Genomic DNA, 27,338 nt, shown 5'->3' on the forward strand with positions numbered 1-27,338 from the left:
GTCGAGGCGCACGGGACGGGCACGCCTCTGGGCGACCCGATCGAGACCCGCTCGATGGCTGCCGCGGTGCTCGCGGCCCGGGGCGGCGCGGCGGAGCCGGCGATTGGGAGCATTAAGGCGAATGCGGGCCATGCCGAGCCGGCCGCGGGTAGCTCCGGTTTGCTGCGGCTCGCGTTGGGTCTCACTGGGCTCGAGGCTGCGCCCAACGCGCAGCTGCGCGTGCTCAACCCGCACGTGAGCTCGGCGCTCGAGGGCGCCTCGGGCGCCCTGCCGACGCAGCTCGTCACCACGCCTCAAATGCGCGGTGACGCGGGCGCTGCGGCCGGCGGGGTGAGCTCGTTTGGCTACAGCGGGACGATCGTTCACGCCGTTGCGCAGTCGGAGTCGCCGCTGGCGGCGCTGGCGGTGGACGGGCTGCGCGAAGGCCTGTCGTACGCGCGCCGCCATTACGGATGGCGCGAGACGCCGCACCCGCTCGCGCAACGGCGGCTCGAGCGCGTGGAGAGCGGCGTTTCGGCGGTCCTTCGTTCTGAGGTGGAGGGAGCTTTGCGCGCCCTGATTGCAGACCACGTCGTTCGAGGGAGCACCTTGTTCCCGGCGGCCGGCTACCTCGAGATGGCGCGCGCATCTTGGGGGTGCGTGCACTCCTCGTCGCCGGCGCGCCCGGGTGCAGCCTCGCTGCGGCGGGTGTACTTCTTGCAGCCGCTCGTACTCGCAGGCACGGCCTCCGTGGAGTGCTCCATCGATGCGGCGGGCGGCCGGTTTGAGGTCCGCAGCTTCCCGGTCGCGGAGGAGCCGTCGACGGCGCACTGCGCAGGGGCTGCCTCTGCTGTGGCGCACGCCGGCCATGCGGCGTCTCTCGCGCGGCTGCGGTCCGTGGGCGGGCGTGCCGTGGACCTGTGTGCGCTGTACGAGACCCTCCGTGTGTCCGGACTCGAGTACGGCCCAGCCTACCGCACCCTGGATGCGGCCTGGTCCTCGCCGGGCGCGGCGGTGGCCAGACTGCAGCGCCGCACGAGCTTGTGCGGCACTCAGGTGCACCCTGCGGACATCGACGGCGCGCTGCACACGACAGCCTTGCTCGGGGAGCGCAAGGCAGGCGAGATGCGCAAGGCGGGCGAGATGCGCCTGCCCTTCTCGGTGGGCGAGGCGTCCCTCTCCCGAGCCTCGGGTTGGCTGTGGCCGGTGGCGGAGCTGAGGGGGTCGGGCGGGATGGACGTGTGCATTGGCGGCGCGTTTGACCTCCCGCCGCCAGTGCAGCTCGCCTCCTTTGAGGTGCGCGCCGTGGCGGCGGCGGCTCTGCAGGCGGCGGCGCCGCTGGTGCAGCATCACTTGTACCAGACGGGATGGCAGCGCGCTGGAGAGGGTGCGGCGGCGACGGCAGTGGGTCCACGCACGGTCTGGTCCGGGGCTGCTGGTGCGGCGGGGCCGCGTGCCTCTCCGACTGGCGCGAGCCACGCTTCGCGAGCCGCTGATGTGGTGGCCGTCTCTGCGATTGGTCTCCCCGGCCCGTTGGCGACGGCCGAGCTAGCGCTGAGGGCGGTGCAGGTCAGCGCGGCTTCGGCCGCGGCGACGCCCGTGTGGCTGCTGACTGCCGGTGGGCAGGCAGCCGCGCCCATCCGCTTGCTCGGCACGTCGCACGCTGGTGTTTCCGCGCTTGCTCGTTGCGCACGGACAGAGGCGCCCTCGGCGTCGTTGGTGTGCTTGGACGTGGACGGCGCGCGGACGTGCTCTTCCTCGGCGACGCTTGTCCACGCCGCGGACTTGGCGGCGCGTCTTGGCGAGCCGGAGGCGGCGCTCGTTGGCAGCACTTTGACAGCGCCGAGGCTGCTGGCTGCGGCGCAGGCATTGGCAGGGCCGATAAGGCTGCACTTCGACGCGCGGGGCGCGTTGACGAATCTGAGGGTGGTCTCACAGCCCGCGGGCGGCTGCGCCGCCGAGCCAGACGGAGTCGAGCTGCACGTGCGTTCGGTGGGCCTCAACTTCCGCGACGTGCTCAACGTGCTCGGCGCGTACCCCGGCGACCCGGGCCCGCCGGGCGGGGACTGCGCTGCGGTGGTGAGCTCCGTTGGCGCAGGCGTGGCGCACCTGCCGGTGGGGGCGCGGGTGCTGGGCCACGGCGTCGCGGCTCTTGCGTCCGTGTCTCGCGCGGACGCGCGGCTCGTGGCGCCGACCGGCGGGGTCCTCTCGGACGACGCCGCGTGCACGCTGCCGACGACGTGGAGCACGGTGCACATGGCGCTGCTGGCGTCGCGGCCGCGCTCGACGGACAGGCTGCTGCTGCACGCTGGCGCGGGCGGCGTGGGCCTGGCGGCGGGCGAGTACGCGCAGTGGCTGCGCTCGCGTCCGAGCACGACGGTGGGCCAGCCGCAGAAGCACCGCTTTCTGCACCACGCGGGCTTCTGCGGCCGCACGCTGAGCTCGCGTGACGGCGGCGCCTTCGCGCTCGGCGCCTCGGCGCAGCTGCGCGGCTCGCGTCTGCGGGGCGTGCTCAACAGTCTGTCGGCGGACTTCATCGCGTGCTCGTTCGCGCTGCTCGGCGAGGACGGCTGCCTGTGCGAGATTGGCAAGCGCGCGGTGTGGAGCTACGAGCGGCACGAGGCGGCGGCGCACTCGCGGTACGTTGCGATCGCGCTCGACTCGACGATGGAGCAGGTGCCGTGGTGGATGTGCCGGACGCTGCGCTTGCTGTCGTCCCGCGCGGAGGCGGACGTGCTGCACGGTCTTCCGCTGCGCGTGTTCGGTCTGGAGCGCGGCGCGCAGGCTGCTTTCCGCTGGATGCAGGCGGGCTCCAACATCGGCAAGGTCGTGATCCGTGTGCCTGCGGCGGGCGACGCTGCGGTGGAGGGCTCGCACGTCCTGACGGGCGGGAGCGGCGCGCTTGGCGTCGTGACGGGTGCGTGGCTCTCGGAGAGCGGCGCGGGCGCGTTGGTGGTCGCATCGCGCGGCGGCTCGATCTCAGCGTCGGCGGGCGCGCGTCTGCGCAGCTCCGGCGTGTGCGAGGTGCGGGCGGCGCGGTGCGACGCGGGCGAGCCGTCCGAGGTGTCTCGCCTCTTTGCTGGCTTGCGCATCGATGGCGCGCCACCCCTGCGTGGCGTGTGGCACGCGGCGGGCGTGTTGGCAGACGCGCTGCTTGCGTCGCAGAGCGCGGCGTCTCTCCGCCGAGTGTTCGCCCCAAAGGCGGTGGGCGCGTGGGCGCTCCACCGCGTGTGCGCGCCTTCGCCGGTGGACGCGTGCGTGCTCTTTTCCTCCATTTCGGCGGTGCTCGGCGGCAGCGGCCAGGCCAACTACGCGGCGGCGAACTGCTGCCTCGACTCGCTGGGCGGCCGGCGGCGGCTGACCGGCTTGCGCGCGGCGAGCGTGCAGTGGGGCCCGTGGGCCGACTCTGGCATGGCTGCGGGTGATGCCATTCGGTCTCGACTCGAGGTGGCTGGGATGGGCCTGATCGGGTTGGCGCAGGGCGTCGTCGCCTTCAAGGCGGCGCTGCGGCCGGTCTGCCCGTCGGCGATGTCGCTATTTCCGGTGCGCTGGGGCCAGTACCTCGGCACGCGGGGCGGCGTCGTGCCCGCCCTGCTGAGCGCCTTTGCGGGGCGGGGCGGGGCCTCGTCCGGCGCGGCGGCGGCGGCGGCGGTGGCGGCGACCTCGACGTCGACAGCCGCGACGGTGAGCCTGGAGCTGGTGATGCAGCTAGTGAAGCAGACGACGGGCGCCGACGCGAGTGCGGACGTGCCTCTGATGGAGGCGGGGCTCGACTCGCTGGGGTCGGTGGAGCTCGGCAACCAGCTGAAAGCGCATTCGGGTCAGAGCCTGCCGAGCACGCTCGTCTTTGACTACCCCACCGCGCGCCAGCTGGCGGGCTACTTCGCCGAGCAGTCCGCCGCTGCGCCGGCGGCGGCGGCGGCGGCGGCGCCGGTAAGCGGTGGACAGCCTGACGTCTGCACCTCGCTCGTCGGGGTAGCAGCAACGCTACCTCGAGGCGCAGCGACCATCGAGTCCTTCCGCGACTTCGTTGCCTGTGCCTCAAACGGGATATCGGAGGTGCCGGAAGGTCGTTGGCCGCTGCAAGATATCACGAGCGCTGCAGGGCAAGTGGAGCGGCGCGTTCGCCATGGCGGCTTCTTGCAAAGTGTTGAGCTCTTCGACAACGCGTCATTCGGCGTCTCGCCAGTTGAGGCGAATGCGATGGATCCTCAGCAGCGGATGCTACTGGAGCTGGCCTACGAATCGTTGCACGGCGCGGGCTGGGACAAGCCAACCTTGGTCGGGCGCGGGACGGGAATTTTCGTAGCCATTGCCAACAACGACTGGTCGGACATCGTCAAGGCATCCGCGATGATTCGCAGCGTGTACAGCGCGACAGGTGCAAGCATGTCTATTGCCTCCGGCCGCATCTCATTCGTGCTCGGGCTCCAAGGCCCATGCGTGTCGTACGACACGGCCTGTTCGGCTGCGTTGGCTGCCAATCACGCTGCGCTGCGCGCGCTCCAGTTTGAGGAGTGTGAAGAGGGACTCGTCTCGGGCGTGAGCTTGATGCTCATGCCAGCAACATCGTGGAGCTTTGCGATGGCGGGCATGACATCCCCCAACGGACGCTGCCACACGTTCGATCGCCGTGCGGACGGCTACGCCCGTGCGGAAGCTTGCTGCTCGTTCGCTCTCGCGTCAACGCCGGTGAATCGATCGTCCCTGTCCGTGATGGGAAGCGCTGTGCGACAGGACGGGAAGAGTGCCAGCCTCACCGCGCCGAACGGCCTGGCTCAGCAGGGGCTGCTTCTTGCGTCGATGGTCGACGCTGCGGTGTCGCCGTCCATGCTCTCAATGCTTGAGGCGCACGGAACAGGTACCGCCCTTGGGGACCCCATCGAAGTGCGATCCTTGGCTGTGGCTGTGTTGCGCGCCTGCAGTGGCCCCCTACTTGCACTAGGAAGTGCCAAGGCAAACGTGGGCCATGCCGAGCCAGCAGCCGGCGCAACGGGACTCGTCAGACTGGTCACAGGGCTTCGCCATCGCGATGCCCCGCCCAACGCTCAGCTGCGCCTCATCAACCCGCACGCCAGCTCAGCCATGGATGGCGCTATCGTCGCGTTGCCTGTCCATCTGAGCCAGCCGTCTCCCACTGTCAGTGGCGAGTCGTCGATGATCGGAGGAGTGAGTTCCTTCGGATACAGCGGCACGATTGCCCACGCCCTGCTCTGCAGCGATCAAGCAACTGCGCCGCTCGAAGCACCTCAAGCGAAGCTGCGCTTCAGCCGAAAGGCCTTCTGCTGGAAGGGCCGAGCGCCAGTCTCCACGTCCGTACATCTCGGCATCCACACCGACGCGGATTCGACGACTCGCGTGTGGGACCGCAAGATGGGCGCCGCCGAGTTCAGCTTCCACGGCGGCCACCAGATTGGCTTCGTGCCGCTCGTCGCCGGCACGTCGTACATCGTCCTTGTGCGCGAGGTCATGTCGACCACGCACCCGGGCAAGCCGTTTCGCATCGACCGGACCGTCTTCCACGGCTTCTGCTTTCTCGACGACGAGCACACGCAGCTTTCACAGAAGCTCACGCTCGACCTCAAGACGGACCTGCTTAGCATCGCCTCATACACAAACGAGAACCCGGCCGAGACGGTGCATGCCGAGATGCGTTGCCGCCCGATGGAGTTGCGGCCAGAGCACAGGGTCAAGCTCGATGTGGAGGGCGCCATCGCGCGCGCGACCAACGTCACGTACAAGGACGAGTTTTACGCCACCATCGGCAACAATTACCAGGGCGAGTTCAAGACGGTCGAGCAGGCATGGACCCGTCGCGGTTTCGATTCGGTCCACGGCCGTCCTCATTTAGAGGCACTGCCGTGCTGCTACGCCTATGTCGGCGGCGGTGCCGGCGGTCAGGACACGCGGCTGGCGCCGCGCCCAACCGACGGTCCCGAGGTCGTAGCACGCATCGAGTTCGGGCATACCAACACGGACCCGTGCCTGCGCGGCGGTGCGTGGCTCGACGCGACCAACCAGCCGGGCGCGCTGATGTCGCAGCTCGACGTCGACGCAAAGGCGTGCTGGCCAAAGGACCTGCTGGGCCGGCCTTACTTTGCGGCGGCGATCAAATCGTACGAGGTACTCGACACCGACCTCAAGCAGACGGCGACGATGTGGGGACACCATTTCACGCCTACCGAGATCGACGGCCAGCCTGTCGACTCGCTCGCAAACATCTACAACAGCAGCAAGAAGCTCGTCGTGCAGATCCACAACGGCGAGATGGGCACCCTCGTGCCCGGCTTGCTCGAGGCAAGCCGAGGGCGGCGTCACATGTACGAGTGCGAATGGACGCCCGTCCCCGCAGAGGAGGGCGTAAGCTCCTCTCAGTCTTGGCTCTGGCTCGGAGATGACGCCTTGGCCAATGCCGCTGGCGCTTGCACTCTGACTGCAGCACGGCGGTGGAGCGAGTCTCTCCGCAGCCCGGTCGCATCAGGCCTCGCAGTCTCGGCCACAACAGGAGGTTCGAGGCGCCGAGCAAACCTCTTGCTTCTCGAGGCCGCGGCGTGCGTTCTCGCCAACGAGATGGTAGTCGACGCCAAGCCTCCTCTCACTTGGGTGATCTCCTACCTTCCTGATCTCCGCGGGCTTACCCGCTCGGCTCGAGGCGAAGCGCGCAGCCTCCCGCTACGACATCTGGGTCTTGATTCGCGCCTCGATGTCGCGTCTCCGGACAGCGCCGCGCTGGCCGTCCAATCGGTCGTTTGCTCCACGGCCGACGGTGACGAGCCCGAGCTGCGGGTGACTCGCGGTACAGCCACGGCGCCGCGTCTCGTCGCTGTCTCTGTAAACGCGCTCAAGAACCCCAACACAAGGCGCTCGCGCCACATGGGCGCGCTTCAGCTCATCACGGGCGGGACCGGCGGCCTTGGCCTCATTGCCGCTGAGTGGCTCGCCCTCAACGGCTCGACTGGCCTTGTGCTGGTCTCGCGCGGCGGCAAGGTGTCCACGTCGTCGGCCAAGCTCCTCGTTGCAAACCAGAGCACCCGCTTTTACGCCGCCGCGTGCGACGCGGCCGAGGCGACAGACTTGCAGCACACCATCGCGGGCGTGGTCGCTGGCAGCAGGCCACGCCTCCGCGGTGTGTGGCATGCCGCCGGGGTGCTTTCGGATGGGCTGCTCACCGCTATGTCGGCAGCGTCGCTCAAGCGCGTCTACTCGCCAAAGGCCCACGCCGGCTGGAGCCTGCAGCAGGCTTGCGCCACGTCGCCGCTCGACGCGATGGTGCTCTTCTCCTCCGTCGCCGCCATGATGGGCTCGGCTGGCCAAAGCAACTACGCGGCGGCCAACAGCTGCCTTGACGCTATGGCCGCCGACCGCCGCTCAAACGGCCAGGCCGCTTCCTCGGTGCAGTGGGGGCCATGGGCGGACGTTGGTATGGCGGCCGGCGGCGGTGTCAACGCGCGCCTGCAAGCGATGGGCATCGGGCTCATTTCAATTGGGCAGGGCGTCACCGCCTTCCGTGCGTCGATGCAGTTCCGCGCGCCAGCAACGTTTTCGCTTTACGTTGTCCGATGGGGCCAGTTTCTTGGCCTGTTGCCAGAGGTGCCGGCCATGCTCGCTGGTCTCCTGCCGAAGATGTCGACCGTGCGGATGGTCTCCGGCGGCGGCGGTGGTAGCGGCGGCTTGAGCGTCAACGCGGTTTCGCTGACGCAGATCCAAGACATCCTGAAGAACACGACGGGCGGCGAAGTCGACCCCGACGCGCCGCTGATGGAGGCCGGCCTCGACTCGCTCGGCGCGGTCGAGCTGCGCAACCAGCTGCAGGCGGCGGCAGGTGAGGGCGTACAGCTCCCGGGCACGCTAATCTTTGACGCGCCGACCGCACGCGCCCTCTCGAGCTACTTCAAGGAGCTCGCCGAGGAAGAGTCGGCTGACGCCGGCGTGGGCGGCATCGAGATCTCCGCCTCGTCGGCGCACGCGCTGACAGGGACGAGCATCCGGCTGCCGGCGCACGTCAATACGCTCGCGCGCCTCTCGAAGATGCTCATCAACGGCCTCGACGTGTGCGGCGAGGTGCCCCTCACGCGCTGGGACGTCGAGGAGGCGGTTGCCGGCGCCGCCGCCGACGGTATCTCCGAGGTTGTGCAGAAGCGGATGCGGCACGGCGCCTTCATCGACCACGCCGACCTCTTCGACGCGAACTTCTTCGCCGTCTCGCCCGCCGAGACGATGGCGATGGACCCGCAGCAGCGCTGCTGCCTCGAGCACGGCTACGAGGCGCTGCACGCCGCCGGGATCGGCAAGTCGGAGCTGAACGGCGCCGACGTCGGCGTCTACCTGGGCTTCTCGTGCCAGGACTTTGCCACGGTGCTGCAGGGCACCGCCGTCAAAACCTCCGTCTACTCGGCGACCGGCTCCTCGCAGTCGATCGCGTCGGGCCGCCTCTCCTTCGCGCTCGGCCTGCAGGGGCCGTGCACGCTCATCGACACCGCCTGCTCTGCCGGCCTGACCGCCACGTCCATCGCATGCGGCGCGCTCACCCTCGGCGAGTGCCCCTTCGCGGTCGTGCTCGCCGTCAACATCATGATGGTGACCGACGTGCATCGTGCCTTTGGCCTCGCCGGCATGACCTCGCCGCGCGGCCGCTGCCACACCTGGGACGCGGGTGCCGATGGCTACTGCCGCTCGGACAACTGCGGCGGCGCCGTCATCATGCGCGGCAGGGAGGACGAGACGCCGGCGATCGCGCTGCCTGGCACGGCGGTGCGGTGCGACGGCAAGTCGGCCTCGCTCACCGCGCCCAACGGGCAGGCGCAGAAGAAGGTGATCCAGGCGGCGATGGGCATTGCGGGCGTGCGCGGCAACGAGGTGCAAACCTCGCAGGCGCACGGCACCGGCACCGCGCTCGGCGACCCGATCGAGATTGGCTCGACGGTGGGCGCCGCGTTCAAGCACCACAAGGACGCTGGCTACGCGGCGAGCTTCACCTCGGTTAAGGCCAACGCGGGCCACGCCGAGCCGGGCGCCGGCTTCGGCGGCATGGTCTGCCTGCTGATGGCCGTCCGCGACAAGATGGTCGCGCCAAACATCCAGCTGCGCGCGATGAACCCGCACGTCTCGCAGGCGCTCGGTGGCATCAACGCAAACATCGGCACGCAGACGGGGCCGGTGCTGATGGACCCCAAGCTGGGCGCGATGTGCGGCGGCGTCTCCTCGTTTGGCTACTCGGGCACCATCTGCCACGCCATCGTACGTGTGGCGCACTCGGAGCTCGCGAAGCTCTCGCCGCCAGCCGAGAAGCTCGTCTACCGGCGGCTTGTCTTTGCGTGGCGCGAGGACGTCAACGTGCTGCTTCAGCAGCGGCTCAGGTCGTCCGACGGCGCCGTCGAGGACACCTTCTTCTCGCCCGCACGAGGCCCCTTTGTCAAGCTTGTGTGCGACCACCAGGTGAAGGGCCACATCGTATTCCCGGGCGCCGGCTACCTCGAGATGGCGCGCGCGGCCTGCTGCGCCGTCAACAAGGCCAAGGGGGCGGTGCTCAAGCGCGCCTACTTCCTGCAGCCGCTCATGCTCGACGCGACCGACTGCCTGGTGGTCACGTGTGACGTGGACGCGGGCGGCGAGCGCTTCGAGATCTCCTCCAAGATGGAGGGTGGCGACAAGTTGGTGCACTGCGCTGGCGGCATGGGTGCGATGGTGGGCAAGGCGCCGCTTGGCCCGCAGCCCGCCGCCGTGCGCGAGCTCACCGGCACCTCGGCCGCGCTCGAGCACACCGCGCTGTACACGGCGCTGCGCGAGGGCGGACTCGAGTACGGGCCCGAGTTTCGCATGCTGGCGCGCGTCTACGCCTACAAGGAGGGCGGCCTCGCGATGGCGCACCTCTCGCGCCGACGGCACCGGCACGGCACGAAGGTGCATCCGGCCGACCTCGACGGCGCGATCCAGCTCACGTCGACGCTGGTGGACACCTCCTCCGGCGAGACGCGCCTCCCCTTCATGGTGGCGGAGGCCGCCCTCACCTCCGCCGCGGGCTGGATGTGCGCCGCGGTGCAGCGCGAGAGCGGCGATGAGACCACGGTCATGATGAGCGGCCCCGCGGGTAAGGAGGCGATGGCGAAGCTGTCGGGTTTCGAGAGCCGCGTGCTCAAGGCGTTGACGGCGCCGGAGGTTGCCAGGGAGTTGCACATGTACGTCACGCAGTGGGAGGCGCTAAACGCGCCCGCCGCGGGCACGGAGGCCTTCTCGCCGGCGCTGATGCTCGGCGGCACTACCGTGGCGCGTCTGGCGGCGGGCAGCATCGGCCTCGTCCCGCCCTCGGCACCGAGCAGCGTGCTCTTCTCGCTCACGATGGAGAGCGGCGGCGTCTCGCCTGCGATGCTGCCTGGCATCGAGGCCGCCTTCGACCTCGTCCGGCAGCAGCTGCACGGCAAGCCGGCGCCGACCTGGCTGCTCACGTCTGGGGCGCAGGCCTCGAGCCACGGCAGCTCGGCGCGCCCGTCCTTCGCCGGCGTGATGGGCCTCGCGCGCTCGGCGCGGCAAGAGTCACCGGCCGCCAAGCTGTCGTGCCTTGACGTGTCTGCTTTGACAAACGTGCTGCTCACTGCGGCGCGGTCGGCGCTCAAGGACGGCCAGCACTCCGAGCCCGAGATGTCCGTCAATGACGGCGTCCGCCGCGTCCCGCGCCTTGCGCCGGCGGCGCAGGCGCTGGGCGGCCCGATCAAGCTGCACTTCGACGCACGCGGCGCGATTAGCAACCTGCGCGTCGTGAGCCAAGTTGATGACAACGCGGCGATGGCGGCAGGAGAGGCGAACCTGCGCGTGCGCGCGGTCGGCCTCAACTTCCGCGACGTGCTCAACGTGCTCGGTGCCTACCCCGGCGACCCAGGCCCGCCGGGCGGCGACTGTGCAGCCGTGGTGTCCGCCGTTGGCTCAGGCATCTCGCACCTCAAGGTTGGCGACGCGGCGCTCGGCCACGGCCTGGCTGCGCTCGCCTCCCTGTCCAAGAGCGACGGCCGCCTGCTGGCGGCGATCGACAAGTCGCTCTCGTTCGAGCAGGCCTGCACGCTGCCGACGGCGTGGTGCACGGTGCACATGTCGCTGCTCGCGGCCCGGCCGGCGGCTGGCCACGACGTGCTTCTGCACGCTGGCGCGGGCGGCGTCGGCCTGACCTCGCAAGAGTACTGCCACTTCATCGGCAACCGCGCGATGGCGAACGTCGGCCGGCCGTACAAGCACTTCTACCTGCACAAGATGGGCCTCGCCGGCCGCACGCTCAGCTCGCGCGACGGCGGCGCCTTTGCGCTGGGCGCGTCGAAGCTGCTTCGCTCCGGCCGGCTGCGCTTCTCGCTCAACAGCCTGTCGGCGGACTTCATCGCGTGCACCTTCGCGCTGCTGCGGCAGGACGGCAATCTCTGCGAGATCGGCAAGCGGGCGGTGTGGAGCTACGAGCGGCACGAGGCGGCGTGCTGCAACCACTTCACGATGATCGCGCTCGACTCGACGATCGACCAGACGCCGTGGTGGATGTGCGGCACGCTGCGGACGCTGTCTGCGCGCGCGGATGCGTTCGTGCTCCACGGCTTGCCCATGGAGCTCTTCGACCTCGAGAAGAACGTCCTGGCCGCCTTCCGCACGCTGCAGGGCGGCGCCAACACCGGCAAGGTGGTGGTGCGCATCCCGAAGACGGCCCCGACGCCGCCGCGCGGGACCCACCTGCTGTCTGGCGGCACGGGCGGCCTCGGCCTCGTCACGGGCAAGTGGCTCGGCGAGGGCGGCGCCTCCTCGGTGGTGCTCGCGGCCCGCGGCGGCAAGGTCGCCCCCGCGGACGGCGAGAAGCTCAGGAAGATCGCCGAGTGCAGCTTCAGCGTGGTCAAGTGCGACGCGGCCGAGCTGACGGACACGGCTCGCACGGTCGGCGCCATCCTGGCCAAGGGCAGCACGCTGGCGGGCGTGTGGCACGCGGCGGGCGTGCTGTCGGACGGGCTGCTGCGCGGCCAGACGGCCTCGTCGATCAAGCGCGTGTACGCCCCCAAGGCGTGCGGTGCCTTCTCCTTGCAGCAGGCGTGCGCCACGTCGGCTCTCGACGCGTGCGTCATGTTCTCGTCCCTGGCGGCGATGATTGGAGGCGGCGGGCAGACCAATTACTCGGCGGCCAACAGCACCCTAGACGCGCTCGGGGCCTGCCGCCGCAAGCGCAGCCAGGCGGCGGCCAGCATCCAGTGGGGCCCGTGGGCGGACATCGGCATGGCGGCGGACCCGTCGGTGAACGCGCGGCTGCAGGCCGGCGGCGTTGGCCTCGTCACCATGAAGGAGGGCGTCGCCGCCTTCAGCGCGTCGCTGACTCCGCGCGGCCCTGCAGTCCTCGGCACGACCGTGCTCAAGTGGTCCAAGTTCCTCTCGACGATGCCGGAGGTGCCGCCGCTGATGTCGGCCTTTGCCTCTCACAAGAAGGCCACCGGCGCGGCGGTCGCGGCCAGCACGGAGAAGAAGGCGGTGGGCATGGACTTCATCGTCGAGGCCGTTCGCCAGACAACGGGCGGCAAGGTCGACCCCGACGCGCCGCTGATGGAGGCTGGCCTCGACTCGCTCGGCGCGGTCGAGCTGGGCAACCAGCTGCAGGCGCAGTCGGGCATGACGCTGCCGTCGACGCTCATCTTCGACTACCCGACGGCGCGCCAGCTGGCGAGCTACTTCGAGAGCACTGCCACGCCCGCGGGCAGCAATAAGGCGGCTCCCGCCGCCACCGCCGGCGGCGCCGACAGCCCGACCAAGAAGATGTCGTCGAGCGTGGTCCGCATCGGCGGCATGTCTGCGCTTGGGCCCAAGGGAGTGGTGACGCTTATCGAGCTGACCGGCATGGCAAACTGCGGCACGCCCGTCACCGAGGAGGTGCCCCACTCGCGCTGGTCGCTCGCCCCGCTCCCCGCTGACGCCGACGACCTCTCGCGCCGCGTGCGGCATGGCAGCTGGCTGCGTGACGCCGACTTTTTTGACAACATGTTCTTCGCCGTCTCGCCCGCCGAGGCGGCGGCGATGGACCCGCAGCAGCGGCTGCTGCTCGAGGGCGGCTACGAGGCGCTGCACGCCGCGTCGCTCGAGAAGGCGGCCATCATGGGCTGCGTCGTTGGTGTGTTCGTCGGCATCGCAAACGCCGACTACGGCGACCTCGTCAAGATGTCGCCCATTGGCCGCTCCGTGTACTCCGCCACCGGCAGCAGTCACTCCGTCGCCGCGGGCCGTGTCTCGTTTGCACTCGGGCTGCAGGGACCCTGTGCCGCCTATGACACCGCCTGCTCGGCGGCGCTGGTGGCCAACCACGCCGGCATGCGTGCGCTGCAAATGAACGAGTGCGTCACCGGCCTCGTCTCGGGCGTGAGTATTATGCTCCTGCCCGGGGTCCACATCTCATTCGGCACGGCGGGCATGACCTCGCCCAACGGAAAATGCCACACCTTCGACAAGCGCGCCGACGGCTACTGCCGCGGCGAGGCATGCGGCTCGGTCGCCCTGAGGACCACGGCGACGAAGGGGGTGGTCACGCTGCCTCTCTTGGGCAGCTGTGTGCGGCAGGATGGCAAGTCGGCCTCGCTCACCGCGCCGAGCGGCATCGCCCAAGTCGGACTCCTGCAGGCCGCGCTTGCGGACGCAGCCACCATGGCGGAGGAGGTGGGCACCGCGGAGGCGCACGGGACCGGCACCGGGCTCGGCGACCCGATCGAGGTGCGCTCGCTCGCGAGCGTCGTGCTGTCGTCGGGCGACCTGTCCGCGCCGCTCGCGCTCGGCTCGATCAAGGCCAACGTCGGGCACGCCGAGCCGGCCGCCGGCGCGACCGGGCTGCTGCGCCTCGCCATGGGCATGGCGTCTGGTACGGCGCCGCCCAACGCAAACCTGCGCGTCATCAACCCGCACGTGGACAGCGCGCTGGAGGGCATGCCGTGCGCTCTACCGACGCAGCTCGCGCCGCTGCCCTCGCTGCCCTCGATCACGGACGGTTGCGCCGTCGGCGGCGTGTCCTCCTATGGCTATGCGGGCACGATCGCGCACTGCCTCATCGAGGCTGAGCCGAACCTGCAGCAGAACATGCCGTTCAAGCCGTCCACGCTCACGTACCAGCGCAAGAGCTACATGTGGCGCGACACGCGCAACCCGCTCATCCAGGCACGTAGGGCTCCGCCCGACGAGGACACCTTCACCTCGCCGGCACACGGCGCCCTGGTCTCCCTGGTCGCGGATCACGTCGTCGCGGGCCACATCGTGTTCCCGGGCGCCGGCTACCTCGAGATGGCGCGCGCGGCGTACTGCGCCGTCGCGCAGAGCAAGGGCACCACGCTGAAGAAGACCTACTTCCTGCAGCCGCTCATGCTCGACGCGACCGCGGGCGTCATGGTCTCTGTGTCGGTCGACACGGGCGCCGGCCGCTTCGTGGTGAGCTCCGCAGGCGAGGACGACCAGAAGATGACGCACTGCGAGGGTGGCGCGGCCGCCCTCACGGCTGGGTCAAGTCACGGGCCCGCGCCGAGCCTGATCCGTGACGCGGCCACCTCGCGCGCCCTCCCGGCCCCGGAGCTGTACTCGGCGCTGCGGACCGTCGGGCTCGAGTACGGCCCCACCTTTCAGCCGCTCGTCGCGACGTACAGCTCACAGGACGCGGGCGTCGCCTTCGCCACCATGCGCAAGCGCACGCGCCTCGAGGGGACCCAGGTGCACCCGGCCGACCTCGACGGCGCGCTGCAGCTGTCGGCGCTCCTCTTGCGCTCCAACACAGGTGAGCTGCGGCTGCCCTTCATGGTTGGTGAGGCAGCGCTGCTGGCGGCATCGGGGCGCCTCGTCGCCGCCGCTGAGCGCGAGGAGTCTGATCGGATGGGCGTGGTGCTCTCGACGATGGGCGAAGACGCGCCCGCCATGGCGAAGCTGTCGGGTTTCGAGAGCCGCGTGCTCAAGGCGTTGACGGCGCCGGAGGTTGCCAGGGAGTTGCACATGTACGTCACGCAGTGGGAGGCGCTAAACGCGCCCGCCGCGGGCACGGAGGCCTTCTCGCCGGCGCTGATGCTCGGCGGCACTACCGTGGCGCGTCTGGCGGCGGGCAGCATCGGCCTCGTCCCGCCCTCGGCACCGAGCAGCGTGCTCTTCTCGCTCACGATGGAGAGCGGCGGCGTCTCGCCTGCGATGCTGCCTGGCATCGAGGCCGCCTTCGACCTCGTCCGGCAGCAGCTGCACGGCAAGCCGGCGCCGACCTGGCTGCTCACGTCTGGGGCGCAGGCCTCGAGCCACGGCAGCTCGGCGCGCCCGTCCTTCGCCGGCGTGATGGGCCTCGCGCGCTCGGCGCGGCAAGAGTCACCGGCCGCCAAGCTGTCGTGCCTTGACGTGTCTGCTTTGACAAACGTGCTGCTCACTGCGGCGCGGTCGGCGCTCAAGGACGGCCAGCACTCCGAGCCCGAGATGTCCGTCAATGACGGCGTCCGCCGCGTCCCGCGCCTTGCGCCGGCGGCGCAGGCGCTGGGCGGCCCGATCAAGCTGCACTTCGACGCACGCGGCGCGATTAGCAACCTGCGCGTCGTGAGCCAAGTTGATGACAACGCGGCGATGGCGGCAGGAGAGGCGAACCTGCGCGTGCGCGCGGTCGGCCTCAACTTCCGCGACGTGCTCAACGTGCTCGGTGCCTACCCCGGCGACCCAGGCCCGCCGGGCGGCGACTGTGCAGCCGTGGTGTCCGCCGTTGGCTCAGGCATCTCGCACCTCAAGGTTGGCGACGCGGCGCTCGGCCACGGCCTGGCTGCGCTTGCCTCCCTGTCCAAGAGCGACGGCCGCCTGCTGGCGGCGATCGACAAGTCGCTCTCGTTCGAGCAGGCCTGCACGCTGCCGACGGCGTGGTGCACGGTGCACATGTCGCTGCTCGCGGCCCGGCCGGCGGCTGGCCACGCCGTGCTTCTGCACGCTGGCGCGGGCGGCGTCGGCCTGACCTCGCAAGAGTACTGCCACTTCATCGGCAATCGCGCGATGGCGAACGTCGGCCGGCCGTACAAGCACTTCTACCTGCACAAGATGGGCCTCGCCGGCCGCACGCTCAGCTCGCGCGACGGCGGCGCCTTTGCGCTGGGCGCGTCGAAGCTGCTTCGCTCCGGCCGGCTGCGCTTCTCGCTCAACAGCCTGTCGGCGGACTTCATCGCGTGCACCTTCGCGCTGCTGCGGCAGGACGGCAAGCTCTGCGAGATCGGCAAGCGGGCGGTGTGGAGCTACGAGCGGCACGAGGCGGCGTGCTGCAACCACTTCACGATGATCGCGCTCGACTCGACGATCGACCAGACGCCGTGGTGGATGTGCGGCACGCTGCGGACGCTGTCTGCGCGCGCGGATGCGTTCGTGCTCCACGGCTTGCCCATGGAGCTCTTCGACCTCGAGAAGAACGTCCTGGCCGCCTTCCGCACGCTGCAGGGCGGCGCCAACACCGGCAAGGTGGTGGTGCGCATCCCGAAGACGGCCCCGACGCCGCCGCGCGGGACCCACCTGCTGTCTGGCGGCACGGGCGGCCTCGGCCTCGTCACGGGCAAGTGGCTCGGCGAGGGCGGCGCCTCCTCGGTGGTGCTCGCGGCCCGCGGCGGCAAGGTCGCCCCCGCGGACGGCGAGAAGCTCAGGAAGATCGCCGAGTGCAGCTTCAGCGTGGTCAAGTGCGACGCGGCCGAGCTGACGGACACGGCTCGCACGGTCGGCGCCATCCTGGCCAAGGGCAGCACGCTGGCGGGCGTGTGGCACGCGGCGGGCGTGCTGTCGGACGGGCTGCTGCGCGGCCAGACGGCCTCGTCGATCAAGCGCGTGTACGCCCCCAAGGCGTGCGGTGCCTTCTCCTTGCAGCAGGCGTGCGCCACGTCGGCTCTCGACGCGTGCGTCATGTTCTCGTCCCTGGCGGCGATGATTGGAGGCGGCGGGCAGACCAATTACTCGGCGGCCAACAGCACCCTAGACGCGCTCGGGGCCTGCCGCCGCAAGCGCAGCCAGGCGGCGGCCAGCATCCAGTGGGGCCCGTGGGCGGACATCGGCATGGCGGCGGACCCGTCGGTGAACGCGCGGCTGCAGGCCGGCGGCGTTGGCCTCGTCACCATGAAGGAGGGCGTCGCCGCCTTCAGCGCGTCGCTGACTCCGCGCGGCCCTGCAGTCCTCGGCACGACCGTGCTCAAGTGGTCCAAGTTCCTCTCGACGATGCCGGAGGTGCCGCCGCTGATGTCGGCCTTTGCCTCTCACAAGAAGGCCACCGGCGCGGCGGTCGCGGCCAGCACGGAGAAGAAGGCGGTGGGCATGGACTTCATCGTCGAGGCCGTTCGCCAGACAACGGGCGGCAAGGTCGACCCCGACGCGCCGCTGATGGAGGCTGGCCTCGACTCGCTCGGCGCGGTCGAGCTGGGCAACCAGCTGCAGGCGCAGTCGGGCATGACGCTGCCGTCGACGCTCATCTTCGACTACCCGACGGCGCGCCAGCTGGCGGGCTTCTTCGAGGCGTCGGCGGCGCCTGCGGAGACGAAGGCGTCGCCCGCGGCCAAGGTGTCTGGCGACGGCCCGACGAAGACGATGTCGTCGAGCGTGGTCCGCTTGAGTGGGATGAGCGTCATCTCCCCCAAGGGGACCATCTCGATTGACGGGCTGCGCCGGATGGCCTCGTGCGCCACCGGCTGCACCACCGAGGTGCCGCTCGACCGGTGGGTGCTCGATGAGGGCGTGACGAGCGACGAGACGGTGGCGAAGCGCGTCCGCTTCGGCGGCTTTGTCAACAACGTGGAGCTCTTCGACAACAAGTTCTTCGCAATCTCGCCCGCCGAGGCGGCAGCGATGGACCCGCAGCAGCGGTTGCTGCTCGAGGGCGGCTACGAGGCGCTGCACGCCGCGTCGCTCGAGAAGGCGGCCATCATGGGCTGCGTCGTTGGCGTTTTCGTCGGCATTAGCGCCAACGATTGGGCGGACGTGATCCGGGCGACACCGATGGCCAAGTCCGTCTACTCCGCCACCGGCAGCGCGCACTCGATCGCGTCCGGCCGCATCTCCTTTGCGCTCGGGCTGCTCGGCCCATGCGTCACGTACGACACGGCCTGCTCCGCCGCGCTCTCCGCCAACCACGCGGGCCTGCGCGCCATCCAGATGAACGAGTGCGTCTCTGGCCTCGTCTCGGGCGTCAACCTGATGCTGCTGCCGGGCATGTCGATCTCATTCGGCACGGCGGGCATGACCTCGCCCAACGGAAAATGCCACACCTTCGACAAGCGCGCCGACGGCTACTGCCGCGGCGAGGCATGCGGCTCGGTCGCCCTGAGGACCACGGCGACGAAGGGGGTGGTCACGCTGCCTCTCTTGGGCAGCTGTGTGCGGCAGGATGGCAAGTCGGTCTCGCTCACCGCGCCGAGCGGCATCGCCCAAGTCGGACTCCTGCAGGCCGCGCTTGCGGACGCAGCCACCATGGCGGAGGAGGTGGGCACCGCGGAGGCGCACGGGACCGGCACCGGGCTCGGCGACCCGATCGAGGTGCGCTCGCTCGCGAGCGTCGTGCTGTCGTCGGGCGACCTGTCCGCGCCGCTCGCGCTCGGCTCGATCAAGGCCAACGTCGGGCACGCCGAGCCAGCCGCCGGCGCGACCGGGCTGCTGCGCCTCGCCATGGGCATGGCGTCTGGTACGGCGCCGCCCAACGCAAACCTGCGCGTCATCAACCCGCACGTGGACAGCGCGCTGGAGGGCATGCCGTGCGCTCTACCGACGCAGCTCGCGCCGCTGCCCTCGCTGCCCTCGATCACGGACGGTTGCGCCGTCGGCGGCGTCTCGTCGTTCGGCTACTCGGGCACGATCGCGCACTGCCTGCTCGAGGCCGAGTCGGCCGCCGCGATGCAGGAGGTGATGCTGTACCCGACGACGACGCTGGCTTACACCCGCAAGGGCTACGGCTGGAAGGAGGCGCCGCACCCGCTCATCCAGGTCCGGCTGCCCGCTCCCGATGAGGACACCTTCAAGTCGCGCACCAGCGGCGCGCTCGCCGCCCTCGTCGCGGACCACGTCGTGATGGGCCGGATCGTGTTCCCGGGCGCCGGCTACCTCGAGATGGCTCGCGCCGCCTGCCTCGCCTGCAACTCGCACTTCAAGGGCGCGACGCTCAAGCGCGCCTACTTCCTCGCGCCGCTCGTGCTTGACGCGGCCGACGGCCTCGAGGTGCGCGTCGAGGTGGACACGGGCGCCGAGCGGTACGAGATCTCCTCCGCGGGCGAGGAGGAGCAGAAGGTGACGCACAGCGCGGGCGACGCCGGCGTCATGGGTGTCCCTCCTTCCGGCGCGGACGCCGCCTCGGTGCGGCAGCTCTGCGGCCTCGCAGTCGAGCCATCAACGCTCTACGCTGGCTTCCGCAGCATCGGCCTCGAGTACGGCCCCGACTTCCAGCCGCTCGAGCGCATCGCCCTCAATCAGGCGGCCGGCGTGGCGACGGCGATCCTCACGCGGCGCACGCGGCTGGCGGGCACAAAGGTGCACCCGGCCGACCTCGACGGCGCGCTGCAGACGTCAGGCCTGCTGTCGTCCTCGGCCGAGCTCCGCCTCCCCTTCGTGGTCGGCGAGGCCACGCTCGTCGGCGCCAAGGGCCGCATGTGCGCTGTCGTCGAGCGGCAGGCGCCCGAGAAGATGGGCGTGCTCCTCGCGACCATGTGCGGCGGCACGGTGGCGATGGCGCGGCTCGACGGCTTCGAGACGCGCGTGCTCGACCCAGCGACGGCGGAGCCGGCGGTGCAGAAGCCGTCCCACCTGTACGTCATCGGCTGGGAGGGCCTCAAGCCCGCCGCGGGAGAGCTCGCGCCCGTGCTCGGCCTCCGCGCAAGCCCTGCCTCCGCCTCGTCGCTCGCAAAGATGTCGCAGCCGATGCTCAACGCGCTGCCCCGCCAGGCCCCCACGGCAAAGGCGGGCGGCATCGCCTTTGCGCTGCCGCTCGCCACCGGCTCCGCCCCCTCCGTGCTCCCCGCCATCGAGGGCGCCCTGCTGCTGGCGCGCCAGCAGCTGACCGCGCGGCCGGTGCCGGTGTGGGTCCTCAACGCAGGCACCCAGCCCGCGAGCGCCGCGGCGAAGGCGAGTCCGGCTACAGGCGGCCTGCTCGGCCTGTCGCGAACGGCGCGGGCCGAGGCGCCGTCCGCCGCCATCTCGCACCTCGACGGCGCCGGCCTCACCGCGTCCGCGCTGATGGCAGCGGCCTCTGCGCTGCCCAAGTCCGAGCCGGAGCTCACCTTCGCGCGCTCAAAGGCGCAGGTGCCCCGCCTGCAGCAGCTGGCAGCGCTGCCTGAGGAGCCAGGGCAGGCCAGCGGCGCCCAGCTCCTCTCGGGCGGCACGGGCGGCCTCGGCCTGCTGACGGGCAGGTGGCTCGGCGAGGCTGGGGCCAGCAGCCTCGTCCTCGCTGCCCGCGGCGGCAAGGTCGCAGCGGCCGGCGCGGCCAAGCTGAAGAAGCTCTCCAAGTGCGCAGTCCTCGTGGTCAAGAGCGACGCGGCCGAGCTGACCGACACGCGCCGCCTGCTGGCGGCCATCATCTGCGGCGCTCGGCTCGCGGGGGCGTGGCACGTGGCGGGCGTGCTGTCCGACGGGCTGCTACACTCGCAGACTGCGCAGACCTTCAAGCGCGTCTTTGCGCCCAAGGCGTTTGGCGGCTGGAGCCTGCAGGCGGCAATTCCCTCGGCGCCGCTCGAGGCGATGGTCTTCTTCTCTTCGGTCGCCGCTCTCCTCGGAGGGGCCGGCCAGGGCAACTACTCGGCCGCCAACTGCTGCCTCGACGCGACGAGCGCGATGCGGCGGGCCGCCGGCCAGGCCGCCTCGTCAGTGCAGTGGGGCCCGTGGGCGGACGTCGGTATGGCGTCGGAGGGGTCGATCAATGCGCGGCTCCAGTCGATGGGCATTGGCCTTATCTCGATTTCGGAGGGCGTTCACGCCTTCAAGGCTGCGATGGCGATGGGCGGGCCAGTGGTGCAAACCATGTACATTGTCAGGTGGGGAAAGTTCCTCGGCGGCAGCATGAAGGAGGTGCCGGCGGCGCTCTCTCGCTTTGCGCCCGCGCGCAAGGCCGGCGCGGCGGTCGCCAAGAAGGTCTCCGCGCCCGCGAAAGCCGTCTCGCTCGACTTCATCCTCGACACACTCAGCAAGACTACCGGCAACGAGGTCGACCCCGATGTCCCTCTCATGGAGGCGGGCCTCGACTCGCTCGGCGCGGTCGAGCTGCGCGACCAGCTGCAGGCGGCGGCGGGCGAGGGCTTCGAGCTGCCGTCGACCATGATCTTTGACTACCCGACCGCACGCGCGATCGCGGGCTACCTCAGCACGGCGGGCACCGAGGAGGAGCCGGAGGAGTTCGTCGCGAAGGCGCACGGCGGCGACATCTCCGCGGTGCATATCGCGCACATGGCGGCTCACGGGCCCGACGGCGCGCACGGCCTCGGCAGCGCCAAGGTGTGGGCGATGGGGTCGACGGGGAAGAACTCGATCGTCCCGGTGCCGATGACGCGCTGGAACCCGGACGACATGACCAACACCGTCTACGACACCGTCTCCGACGTTGTCATCGACCGGCAGCGCAACGCGGGCTTCCTGCTCGACTCAGACCTTTTCGACAACGCCTTCTTCTCCATCTCGCCGTCCGAGGCAGCGGTGATGGAGCCGTCGCAGCGCCTCGCGCTCGAGAAGTCGTATGAGGCGCTGCATGGGACGGGGTACAGCAAGGCGGACCTGATTGGCTCGCTTACCGGCGTCTGGGTCGGCATGTGGGCCTCCGAGTACACCGAGGTGCTCCGGCAGAGCAAGGGCGCCTCCACCGTCTACGCCGCGACCTCCTCCACCTGCTCGGTGGCGTGCGGCCGCATCTCCTTCGCGCTCGGGCTACAGGGCCCGTGCTCGGCCATCGACACCGCCTGCTCGTCGGGCATCGTCGCGGCGCACGACTGCCTCCGCGCCGTGCAAAACACCGAGTGCAAGACAGGGCTGGTGGTCGGCATCAACATGATCTTCTCGCAGTGGACGTCGATGATGATGGCGACCGCGGGCATGACGTCGCCAAAGGGGCGCTGTCACACCTTCGACGCGCGAGCCGACGGCTACGCCCGCGGCGAGGGCATCTACGCCGTCTCTCTGCAGGCGAGCGGCGACGCGACGAGGCCGGTGATGCACGGCTGCGCCATCCAGCAGGACGGCAAGTCGGCATCGCTCACGGCGCCCAACGGGCAGGCCCAGATCCAGTTGATGCGTGCGGGCATGGCTGACGCGGGCACGCCGCCGGCGGAGCTCTCGTGCTACGAGGCGCACGGCACCGGCACGCCGCTCGGCGACCCGATCGAGGTGCGTTCGACCAAGGCAGCCATCCTCGCGGGGCGCGGCGACGCGGAGCCGCTGCAGATTGGGTCTGTCAAGGCGAACTGCGGCCACGGCGAGCCGGCAGCGGGCGTGCTCGGCATCATCCGCCTCGCGATGGGCCTCATGGCGGGGCAGGCGCCGCCCAACGCGCAGCTGCGTGTCATGAACGAGCACGTCGCCTCCACGATGGAGGGCAGCGCGGCGGGGGCGATGCCGATCCAGCTCGCCGGTCTGCCAAAGCTGCCCAACCGGGCGCCCAACTACGCGGGCGGTGTGAGCTCGATGGGCTACGCCGGCACGATCGCGCACGCCGTGATTGAGGCACCGCGCGTCCGGGCGGGCGCGGGCCTCGTGCCTGCGGCCAAGCGTGGGCCGATGCACACGCGCAAGCGCTACCTTTGGATGGAGACGCCCAACCCGCTCATCCATTCGCGCGTCAAGGGCGAGGGCGGCGCGATCGAGGACGCCTTCCACTCGCCGGCCAAGGGTGCGCTGCAGTCGCTGGTTTCGGACCACATCGTGCAGGGCCGCATCATCTTTCCCGGCGCGGGCTACCTCGAGATGGCGCGCGCGGCGTACTGCGCGGTCAACGACCGCAAGGACGTCAAGCTGCAGCGCGCCTACTTCCTGCAGCCGCTCATCCTCGACAATGTGGACGACCTCAAGGTGACAATCTCCATCGATACTAACGCCGACCGCTTCGAGCTCAGCTCGATGGGTGAGGACGCGCAGAAGGTGACCCACAGCGCCGGCGACACCGGCGCGACCAACGGCGCGCTCGGCGCCCCCGCGGCCGCCGCGGCCCTCGGCTCGAGCTACGCGGCCGTCGACGTCGGCGTCTTTTACGAGGCCTTCCGCTCGGTTGGCCTCGAGTACGGCCCCGAGTTCCGCGCGCTCCAGGCGCTCTGGGCAAACCGCGAGGCCGGCGTCGGCGTGGGCCGGCTGCGCCGCCGGTGCAACCGCTTCGGCACGCAGGTGCACCCGGCCGACCTCGATGGCGCGCTGCAGCAGACAGCTCTCATCGCGGAGGACACCGATGCCGGCGAGACGAGGCTGCCTTTCATGGTGGGCGAGGCGACCCTCACCTCGGCCAAGGGCCGCATGTGCTCGATCGTCGAGCGGCAGGGCGCCACCTCGGCCGGCGTCTGGCTCGCCGGCCTCTGCAAGGGCGATGCGCCGCTGGTGCGCCTCAATTCGTTTGAGAGCCGCGTGTTCAAGGCGTTGGCGGCGCCGGTGGCGACGCGGCAGCAGCACATGTACGTCACTCAGTGGGAGGCGCAGGACGCCCCCGTCGGCGACCTCGCCCACGCGCCCTCGCTCGTCCTGGGGAGCCGCGCCGCCTACACTGGCGCGGAGCTTGGCGCTTACGGCGTGGCCGCCGCGGCGTCCTCGAGCAGCCTCATGTTTGCTCTGCCGCTGAGCAGCGCGGCGGCTGGCGCCAGCGTGCTCCCAACCATCGACGCCACCTTCGACCTCATGAAGCAGCAGCTCCTGACGCGCCCCGTCCCCACCTTCCTCCTCACCGCGGGGACGCAGTACGCCACCACCGCCACCGCCGCGCGCCCCGCCCACGGCGGCCTGATGGGCCTGTCGCGCACTGTCCGGTCGGAGCAGCCGTCGGCCCGCCTCTCGTGCCTCGACGTAGCGGCGGCCAGCCGCAAGTCAGTCGGCGACGCGCTGCTCCTCGTCTCGCGCAGCAGCTTCGTCGGCGGCGAGACGCTCGAGCTCGAGGTCGTCGTGGGCGTCCGGGTCCGCCGCGTGCCTCGCCTCGCCGAGGCGCCTCTGTCGACCACGGGGCCGATCCGGCTGCACTTTGACGTGCGCGGCGCGATCAGCAACCTGCGCATCGTGCCGCAGGGCGAGATGCCCGCCATCGAGCACCCGCAGGTGGAGCTGCACGTGCGTTCGGTCGGCCTCAACTTCCGCGACGTGCTCAACGTGCTCGGCGCCTACCCCGGCGACCCCGGCCCGCCGGGCTCCGACTGCGCGGCGCACGTGGTGAGCTCCTCCAGCAGGTTCACGCACCTGAAGATTGGCGACGCGGTGCTCGGCGAGGCGGCCTCGGGCTCGCTCGCCTCAATCGCCCGCTCCGACGGCCGCCTCACCGCGGCGATCGACAAGTCGCTCTCGTTCGAGCAGGCGTGCACCCTGCCGACCACCTGGTCCACGGTGCAGATGTCGCTGCTCGGCGCGCGGCCAAAGGGCGGCAACGAGGTGCTGCTGCACGCCGGCGCGGGTGGCGTCGGCCTCGCCGCGGGCGAGTACTCGCACTGGCTCGGCACCCGCGTCATGTCCAACGTCGGGCGGCCGTACAAGCACTTCTACCTGCACAAGATGGGCCTCGCCGGCCGCACGCTCAGCTCGCGCGACGGCGGCGCCTTCGCCGTCGGCGCGGCCAAGCTGCTGTACAAGTCGCGGCTCAGCTGGGTGCTTAACAGCCTCTCGCTCGACTTCATTACCTGCTCCTTCGCCCTCCTCGGCCAGTTGGGCTGCCTCAGCGAGATCGGCAAGCGGGCGGTGTGGAGCTACGACCAGCGCGCCACCGCCACCCACGCACAGTACGACGTGGTCGCGCTCGACAGCGCGATGGCCATCTGCCCGCCGTGGATGAGCAGCGTGCTGAGGCTGCTCTCAGCGCGCGCGGCGGCCAGCGTGCTCCACGGCTTGCCCATGCAGATCTTCAACCTCGAGAAGAACGTCCTGGCCGCCTTCCGCACGCTGCAGGGCGGCGCCAACACCGGCAAGGTGGTGGTGCGCATCCCGAAGACGGCCCCGACGCCGCCGCGCGGGACCCACCTGCTGTCTGGCGGCACGGGCGGCCTCGGCCTCGTCACGGGCAAGTGGCTCGGCGAGGGCGGCGCCTCCTCGGTGGTGCTCGCGGCCCGCGGCGGCAAGGTCGCCTCCGCGGACGGCGAGAAGCTCAGGAAGATCGCCGAGTGCAGCTTCAGCGTGGTCAAGTGCGATGCGGCCGAGCTGACGGACACGGCTCGCACGGTCGGCGCCATCCTGGCCAAGGGCAGCACGCTGGCGGGCGTGTGGCACGCGGCGGGCGTGCTGTCGGACGGGCTGCTGCGCGCGCAGTCGTCGGCCACGGTGAAGCGCGTCTTCGCGCCCAAGGCATTCGGCGGGTGGGCGCTGCACGCATCCACCCTCGCCTCGCCGCTTGACGCGTGCGTTCTCTTCTCCTCGATCGCGGCCTTGCTCGGCGGGACGGCTCAGTCCAACTACGCCGCAGCCAACACCACACTCGACTCGCTCGGAGGCTCGCGACGCATTCACGGCCTCATCGCCTCGTCGGTGCAGTGGGGCCCGTGGGCGGCCGTCGGCATGGCGGCGGACGAGTCGATCAACGCGCGCATCCAGGCAATGGGCATCGGGCTAATTGGCCTCGCCGATGGGGCACTCACTTTCCAGGCGACGCTGCTGCCGCAAGCGCCGTCCATCGTCGCACTGTGGATGGTCAAGTGGTCCAAGTTCCTCGGGCTGATGAATGAGGTTCCGGCGCAGCTGAGCAAGTTCGCCTCACGGAGGGTCTATGACAGCACCGTGGCTAAGACAGAGGATAGTGGCACCAAGCTCGTCAATCTTGAGAAGATCCAGGAGATGCTCCGGTCGACGGCCGGCGGCGAGGTCGACCCCGACGCGCCGCTGATGGAGGCTGGCCTCGACTCGCTCGGCGCGGTCGAGCTGGGCAACCAGCTGCAGGCGCAGTCGGGCATGACGCTGCCGTCGACGCTCATCTTCGACTACCCGACGGCGCGCCAGCTGGCGGGCTACTTCTTGGACCAAGCAGGTGAAGCATCAGCTGACAGCGTCCCGCAGGGGAGTCCTGATATGCCTACGCCGGGGGCCTCGTCCACAATCTCAGCCCGTGGACTCAGCTGCCGGCTAGCGGGCGGTGAAACGTCAGCTCTTGGCCTCCCCAACTTCGTCGGCGCCAACGGCGACGCGGTTACCGAGATCCCAGCGGCGCGCTGGATCGTCGACCCGGCGGTGGTGGACAACGAGACCATCCTCAAGCGGACGCGCTACGGCGCATTCATGAAGGACCTCGAGCTCTTCGACAACGCGCACTTTTTCATCTCGCCCTCCGAGGCGGCCGCGATGGACCCGCAGCAGCGCATGATGCTCGAGTCGAGCTACGAGGCGCTGCACGCGTCCTCCATCTCGCGCGCCGAGCTGCTCGGCTCGGTGACGGGCATGTTCGTCGGCATCGCGGCCAACGACTGGGCCGACGTCATCAAGGGCTCGCCGATGGCGCGCTCCGTCTACGCCGCCACCGGCAGCAGCCACTCGATCGCCGCGGGGCGCCTGCCCTTCGTGCTCGGCCTGCAGGGCCCTTGCTGCTCGTACGACACGGCGTGCTCCTCCACCCTCGCGGCGAACCACGCTGCGATGCGCGCGCTGCAGCGCAGCGAGTGCGTCAACGCCGTGTGCGTCGGGGTGATGCAAGTCTTGATGCCCGGCGTCGGCATCACCTTCGCCACCGCCGGCATGACATCGCCGCACGGGCGCTGCCACACGTTCGACGCGCGCGCTGACGGCTACGTCCGCGGCGAGGCGCTCACCTCCACCCTACTTGAGCCCGCCAAGGAGGGCCGCCGCGTGTCGTACTCGCTGCTCGGCACCTGCGTGCGGCAGGACGGCAAGTCCGCCTCGCTCACCGCGCCCAACGGCGCGGCACAGACGAGCCTGCTCAAGGCGGCGCTCGAGGACGCCGGCGTGCCGTCGCGCGAGGTGGCCGCCGTCGAGGCGCATGGCACCGGCACCGCGCTCGGCGACCCCATCGAGATGCGCTCGATGAAGGGGGCGGTGCTCAAGGATCGCGGCCCCTCCGACCGCGCGGTGGTGGTCGGCTCGATCAAGGCCAACTGCGGGCACGCCGAGGCGGCGGCGGGCGCGTCGGGCCTGCTGCGCCTCGCCGTCGGCGTCGCGACGGCGCACGCGCCGCCCAACGCGCAGCTCCGCGTCATGAACGAGCATGTGCTTGCGGCGGTCTCTGGCACCTCGTGCGTGCTTCCGACGCAGCTCTC

The 27,338-nt window shown here is 70.5% G+C and overlaps 1 protein-coding gene across 1 annotated transcript in view; it reads left to right on the forward strand.

Moving 5' to 3' along the window:
* The window catches only part of PKS7 (polyketide synthase), a gene marked incomplete at both ends in the record, with an annotated part of 64,955 nt that overhangs the window by 21,300 nt on the left and 16,317 nt on the right, over positions 1-27,338 (forward strand). The window contains one exon of the mRNA XM_005762037.1: positions 1-27,338. This exon is cut by the window's left edge and continues 20,566 nt beyond it; it is cut by the window's right edge and continues 14,374 nt beyond it. Coding sequence (XP_005762094.1) covers positions 1-27,338 — 27,338 coding nt within the window.

This window comes from Emiliania huxleyi, assembly GCF_000372725.1.
Source record: "Emiliania huxleyi CCMP1516 unplaced genomic scaffold EMIHUscaffold_7, whole genome shotgun sequence".
NCBI classification, from domain to species: Eukaryota; Haptophyta; order Isochrysidales; family Noelaerhabdaceae; genus Emiliania; species Emiliania huxleyi.